This window comes from Nicotiana tabacum, chromosome 10 (genome assembly GCF_000715075.1).
Source record: "Nicotiana tabacum cultivar K326 chromosome 10, ASM71507v2, whole genome shotgun sequence".
NCBI lineage: Eukaryota > Viridiplantae > Streptophyta > Magnoliopsida > Solanales > Solanaceae > Nicotiana > Nicotiana tabacum.
Genome location: NC_134089.1, coordinates 61,838,120 through 61,845,498, shown reverse-complemented (window position 1 = coordinate 61,845,498; position 7,379 = coordinate 61,838,120). Strand labels below are relative to the sequence as shown.

The 7,379-nt window shown below is 46.0% G+C and overlaps 1 protein-coding gene across 1 annotated transcript; it reads right to left on the bottom strand.

Moving 5' to 3' along the window:
- Positions 1-5,245: 5,245 nt before the first annotated feature.
- On the bottom strand, positions 5,246-6,972 carry LOC107762191 (CBL-interacting serine/threonine-protein kinase 11-like). The gene has a single exon (XM_016580528.2). The coding sequence runs from the start codon at positions 6,777-6,779 to the stop codon at positions 5,535-5,537; it is 1,245 nt and encodes a 414-aa protein (XP_016436014.2). The 5' UTR covers positions 6,780-6,972; the 3' UTR covers positions 5,246-5,534.
- Between the last annotated feature and the right edge of the window lie 407 nt (positions 6,973-7,379).

Below are 7,379 nucleotides of genomic sequence, written 5' to 3'. Positions count from 1 at the left end.
AGGTATATTTGAACCCAAAATATAACCGGGGATATATTTAAAATATTTTTTTGTAGTACAAGAATATATTTGGACCTTTTCCGTACATAATATCGATCCAACCACGCTTATTGTCATGGGCTGCTTTCCAGACATGCCCCATGACCCCTTGGCCGCGCCCCATGGCGGCCTAACAAGCCTCACAATGCCTAGCGCCATGGTCGGCCCCGTGGTCTTGGCTGCGCCAAGTGACAAGCGCGCATGTGCCTCTGTCGCCCCACCGATGCCTCTCGCCAGCGCCCAAGGGCTGGCCAATGACAACAGCGCCGCGCGCCCTGACAATGCCGCGCGCGCAGATCCTGATGCCTCGCCAGCGCCCAGCTGCAGGCCCATTCCAGCAGCGCCTCGCGCACAGACCCTGATGCCAAGCACCAGTGCCCAGCCTCAGGCCAGCACATCAAGTGTCGCGCGCGCCCACAGCAACGCGCGCGCAGACCCGCAAGACAAAGATGCTGCCATCGGACTTAGTTTTTCCTTGTAATAATCTAAGTCCTTTTCATTGTAATTATAAGCTAGTTTTCATCATTTTCATTTCAGTGTGCTTCTACAGCTCTATTAGGACTAGTCTTGTAATGTTGGTTTATTTTTTTAAGCATTATTAAGGGGGACCAAACAATCAAACATTTCAATCAGCATTTTCTGGTGTCTCTCCCCCTCGACACCACATCATTGTAATCATCATTTTCAGTCATCAATAAAATCATCATCATCATTCAAAACCCAATTCTCTCTCAAGCTTCCGCAATTGCCCACGACATTGGTTTTCCCGCACGGCACTGACAATCTAGTCTAGCGTGCGGTGAGGACCTCATTGGCGGACAGCAACCGCACTGACATCGGTTGCTTAGCCTTACGTTGCCCTTCCAAAGATCATCAGGAAGGCATTGCGTAACAGTTGGTATCAGAGCCTAGGCTCAACATCGGACGAGGGAACATTTTCCATCATCACCATTTCTGACCATGGTGAATCATGGGGAGCGTCTAGCATCCCTAGAAGAGACGGTTGACCGATTACGACCCATCGTAGAAACGGTGCCTGATCAAAACAACAACCTAGTGCAAAGGTTGGACGACCTGGACCGCCGAATGCGGCAGGCCGAAAATGACATTGCAAACATCAGTCGTGACTCCGACGAGGACCGACAAACGGCAGCCATTGAAACTGCCAATATTCATGGCAAATTTGAGGACCTCCAACAGGAGCGTGCCGACGATTTAGCCCATCAGCAACATGAGGCAGACAGACTAACTGCCATGCAGCAAACCATAAACGACTTGACTGACAAGCTCAACGTTGTCAATGCTGCCTTACAGAGCCTACTTCGAGAAGGCGATCATCACATCAGGGGTGCAGCAAACCTCACCCCCATTCCACAAAAGCTTAAGATACCGGAGCCAAAGCCATACGACGGATCCCGGGATGCTAAAGAAGTGGAAAACTTCATCTTCGACATCGAACAATACTTCGATGCCGTGGGCCATTTGGAGGAATCCAAAAAGGTAGCGACTGCTGCCATGTATCTTCAGGGCGATGCCAAACTTTGGTGGCGGGTCAAACACGAAGCCATCAAGGCCGGTGAAGATACTCTTCAGACATGGGACGAATTGAAGGTAGCCATACGCCTGCAGTTCTTTCCCGAAAATGTGGAATACAACGCAAGGAGAAAGCTACGGGACCTCCGCCACACCAGATCAGTGAGGGAGTACGTGCGCGAATTCTCCGCACTCATGCTAAACATACGCGACATGGGGGACAAAGACAAACTCTTCGCATTCATAGAAGGTTTGAAACCTCATGCCCGTATGGAACTACAGCGACAACGGGTAGACACCCTGCCCAAGGCCATTCAAGCTGCAGAATGCCTTGGCGACTATCATTTGGGAACTCAGAACGACAGGCCCCAGCCGTTTGTCCGAGGGGGATTCAACGGGCACCATCCCAGCAATGGTGGCCCAAGCAAAAGTGGGGGAGATCGGAGTGCATCCAAAACTAAGACTCCTCCCTCCAACAGCAACAGTGCTGCATCCATCAACAACAATCAGGGGAGAAAGCCTCCCTCAGAATGCCGTCATTGCGGCGGGGCACATTGGAACAATGAATGCCCAAACATCAAGGTCAATGCTCATCAGACTGTCGAGGATGAGACAGATGCATCAGACACATCTGAAGACAACCAGGTAGGCGCCTTCAATGCAATTGTTGGCTCTATCCCACATGCCTTAGCGGGGACCAGTGCATGTCCTCCTAAGAAAACATCAGTCCCTATCACCAAGAAAGGGAAAGAAAAGATGGACGAGAGGCCTCCTAAACAAGCGAGGACCCTAATGTTCGTCGAATTGAAAGTGAACGACAAGCCCCTTCACGCATTGATAGACACGGGCGCCACCCATAACTACTTGTCATCAACGCAAGTAGAGCGCCTAGGTCTTGTGGTACAAAAGAGCAAAGGCCGCGTCAAGGCTATCAACTCACCACCTCAGACATTGGGTGGAACAGCTACAAATGTCCCAGTGAAACTTGGCCCATACAAAGGAAGCATCGACCTGCGCATCGCAATCATAGATGACTTCGACATCATAGTGGGTTTAGAGTTCATGAGGCAAACCAACACCATTCCGGTACCATTTGCCAACATGCTCCTGATGATGGGAGAAAACGGGGCCAAGCCCTGCACCATACCATGCTTTCCCATAAAGATGGCCGCTGAAAACATCTCGGCCATGCAGTTGGAGAAGGTAGTCAACAGACATGAACCCCAGGTTCAGGCTACCCTTCGCAGCAACAATCAGCCATCATGTCATCGGCCTCAAAAGACTGGTGACGCTCATCATCGTGTGAAGACTTGTCAGCCATGCCACAAGGACAAGTCAGATCACTCATCACAGCCGGGACCCTCGCAGCCATCACATGTCCCTCAGAGACCATGGGAAAGTGTTTCCCTCAGATTCATCACGGGATTGCCCCAAGTCGGCAATCTTGCATCCATCATGGTTGTCATAGATCAGTTCTCAGACTATGCAACTTTCATAGCAGCCCCGCAAAACATCTCAGCAGAAGATACAACTCGACTCTTCTTCTCGCACATTGTCAAACATTGGGGCCTGCCCAAAAACATTGTTAGTAGGCGCGACTCACGCTTCACTAGCAACTTTTGGACCCATCTCTTCAGGTGCTTTGGGTCAACATTGAGTCACAACACAGACATCCATCCACCATTGGATGGCCAGACAGACCGGTTCGATGACATGCTGGAGGAATATCTCCGCAACTTCGCAACCGGATCACAGAAACATTGGGTGAAGCTCCTGGATGCTGCTCAACTGTGTTTCAATTCTCAAAAGAGCCATCATACAAACAAAAGCCCTTTTGAAATTGTTACCGGACAGCAACCGCTTCTCCCGCAGACGGTGAATGCATCAACCATGCCGAAATCTCCTCGAGCTGCCAACTTCTCGAGCGAATGGGAGCGCAACATGGAGATAGTGCGGAGCTATCTCACCAGGGCCCAAGAGCGGGCAAAAAGGTTCACCGAACAAAAGCGTTGCTTTTCCCAACATCAACCAGGGGACAAAGTAATGCTACGCATCCCAAAGCAGTACTTGTTTGCAGAAAGGACCCATGACCCTCGCCTGCAACAAAAATACATCGGGCCCCTGTCCATTGAAAAACGCATTGGGGAGTCCACATACCAGGTAAAAACTCCATCCTGGTGGAAGATCCATCCAGTCTTCCATGTCAGCCGCATGAAATCATTGCTTCGCTACAACAGCAAGCTCAAACAACAGAGGGGCGCAGACCTCCCATCCAACAACCATCAGAATCATCATCATCATAAGGCTCCGAGGACGGCGCCAACTCAGGTGGGGGAGAATGTCATGGGCTGCTTTCCAGACATGCCCCATGACCCCTTGGCCGCGCCCCATGGCGGCCTAACAAGCCTCACAATGCCTAGCGCCATGGTCGGCCCCGTGGTCTTGGCTGCGCCAAGTGACAAGCGCGCATGTGCCTCTGTCGCCCCACCGATGCCTCTCGCCAGCGCCCAAGGGCTGGCCAATGACAACAGCGCCGCGCGCCCTGACAATGCCGCGCGCGCAGATCCTGATGCCTCGCCAGCGCCCAGCTGCAGGCCCATTCCAGCAGCGCCTCGCGCACAGACCCTGATGCCAAGCACCAGTGCCCAGCCTCAGGCCAGCACATCAAGTGTCGCGCGTGCCCACAGCAACGCGCGCGCAGACCCGCAAGACAAAGATGCTGCCATCGGACTTAGTTTTTCCTTGTAATAATCTAAGTCCTTTTCATTGTAATTATAAGCTAGTTTTCATCATTTTCATTTCAGTGTGCTTCTACAGCTCTATTAGGACTAGTCTTGTAATGTTGGTTTATTTTTTTTAAGCATTATTAAGGGGGACCAAACAATCAAACATTTCAATCAGCATTTTCTGGTGTCTCTCCCCCACGACACCACATCATTGTAATCATCATTTTCAGTCATCAATAAAATCATCATCATCATTCAAAACCCAATTCTCTCTCAAGCTTCCGCAATTGCCCACGACATTGGTTTTCCCGCACGGCACTGACAATCTAGTCTAGCGTGCGGCGAGGACCTCATTGGCGGACAACAACCGCACTGACATCGGTTGCTTAGCCTTACGTTGCCCTTCCAAAGATCATCAGGAAGGCGTTGCGTAACATTATGCATGCTGATGCACTTTCTTGCTGTAGAGGGTCCTTCCCATAATTCTGACCTACAAAAGAAAAACCGAGTAATTTTTATCTAGATATGTGTCCTCTTTGCTTTTTATAAGAATTAACGGGGGAAAAAAAAGTTAGCTTTGATTTGCAGGAAACTTTATTGGGAAGCTGGGTACCAACACAGCTGGCCGGCCCGCATCCATTCTGTGCAATGAAATTTGCTGTTCTGGACAATTATTCTCTTTTATCCTTATATAAATTTATATATAATATATGTATAATTTTGTATGACTAATGTATAATATATGTATATGGACTAGAAAAAGTAAGTATATATTGAATCTTGCTTACCACATGCGAAACCGTTTCTTTTAAACGATAAAAGAATAACGGACGTGCTTTATCAAATAGGCAGCTACCATCTGTTAACTTTGTGGTTTAAATCAAAAATTTATTAGTGGATCACCTGACAAACTTTAACTTAAAGAAATCAAGAGGGACACAGCGAAAAAGAACCAAAAACAAAGAAAGGCATTATTAATGCCGTATTATTCCTTGGTTGATGAAACTTCCCAGCCACATATAGAAAAAAAAAAGATTAATGTATTAACTAGCAGTATGGGAATTTGTTGACCTTCCCATGCCGATGTGTAATATATTTTTGTAATTTACAACGCACACTAACGTATATTTTTCTTTTTCAATTAATAGTGAGCCAATTGCCGGCGGTGAAATTTAGCTACCGGAAACCGGTACTTGACCTAGTATTACCGGCTTAATTTTATTCCTCCATAACTCTCTATAGTCTATACAAAGCAGCATCTCCATATGTTCTTTCAACTTCCACAACTGTCAAACGATCTGTTAAACTGTAAACATCAAGAGACATGCTGAATTTACCATTTTGCACTTTGATCTCCATTCCCCATTCTTTCTTCCTCTTCACTTTAATATTATTATTCTCCTTCTTTGCCAACTCCTCCACTCTCTCCATTATTTTCTCCGGTATCCCTTCGACCACTGCCTTTTCTGAATTTTCCATCGGATTACCTGACTCGTTGAATAATCCCGAAAGGTTCAATCCCGACGAAAATGAAATTAAATCGAACGCGTTCATTGATGTTTTCTTAATATCATCATCATCTTCCAGCTGCTCCTTGGCCTCATTTGCAATATCCTCGTGGAAAAATTTAGTACGTTTAAGACTTTTTCTGAACCAGGGATCTTTAATGATTTCATCAATTGAAATTCTTTTCATTGGATTAGTATCTAAAAGACGAGATAAAAACCGTTTGAGATCGGTTGACATCCATTTAGGACATCGAAACTCGCCTTTGTAAATCTTTTTGTACATGACCATTAGGTTTGGATCGTTGAATGGAAGGTAACCAGCGTTTAACACGAAGAGAATGATCCCACATGACCAAATATCCACTTTTTCTCCATCATATCCTTTTTTTGTTAGAATCTCTGGTGCTACGTATGCTGGCGTTCCACAAAGCGTGTATAAAAGTCCATTTTGTTGTACTTGGTCCGTCAAAGCACTGAGCCCAAAATCAGACACTTTGAGATCCCCATTTTCGTCAACAAGGAGATTTTCTGGTTTCAAATCACGATGGTACACCCCACGAGAATGACAATATCGTACGGCTGATATGAGTTGCTGGAAATATTTGCGGCTCAGATCTTCGCTGAACCGACCCAGCTTGGAAATTTTGCTGAATAATTCACCTCCTTTGACAAACTCCATGATGAAATAGATCTTTGTTTTTGTCGCAAGAACTTCGAAGAGTTTGACTATTTGGGGGTGACTTAATCGACGCATAATAGATATTTCACGTTTGACGTTTGTCATCAAAGTCGGATTGGCAATTCTCTTCTTGTTGATAACTTTGACTGCAACGCTTTGGCCATTTCTAATGTCTCTAGCGTGGTACACTTTGGCAAATGCACCACAGCCAAGTAACTTTCCGAGCTCATATTTACCAAATAGGCAATTCTCTGAAGGGGCCATGGCCCTGGAAAATTGTTCGATTTCAGGCATCGGTCTAGAGCGATCGATGCCTTGCAATCGAACAGGATAGTTTGTGATTTGATTTGTGATAGAATAACAAGTAAAAGGAGCGATAAGCTCGAAATTGGGAAATGCGAAGGGGTTGCCTATTTATTTGTAGATGTTGTGAAAATGCTTGAATAAGAAAGTTGTAATCCTACGACTTTAGCGGCTTTGTTGGTTTTATATATAGGGGTCTTTTGTTTTTAACATCTTTTTCTTTGTTAAATAAGTAACTAACTAATTACAGAATAATTTGCCTCCACACAAGTCGTTCCTTCTCTCTTTCTTCTCTCCTTTCCTACTAGTGGATGAGAATTTTTTAGTTTTTTCAATTTATTTTTAGGTCAACCAACTGGAAAGTTCTAATTTGCTATTGTTTAAACGTGTCAACCGCTTATTTCATCCATATATAATTCTGAGCGAAAATGTTCCTCGTATTTAATTTGTTTTCTCTTTTTCCTTTTTTTCACTCGGGGAATAATTAGTTGCTTTTATTTGATTGTATTACGACCCAAAGTTTCAGTCACGAGATCGTGATGGCGCCTAACATCTTCTTGCTAGGCAAGCCAACATGTCATGACCCGAAAT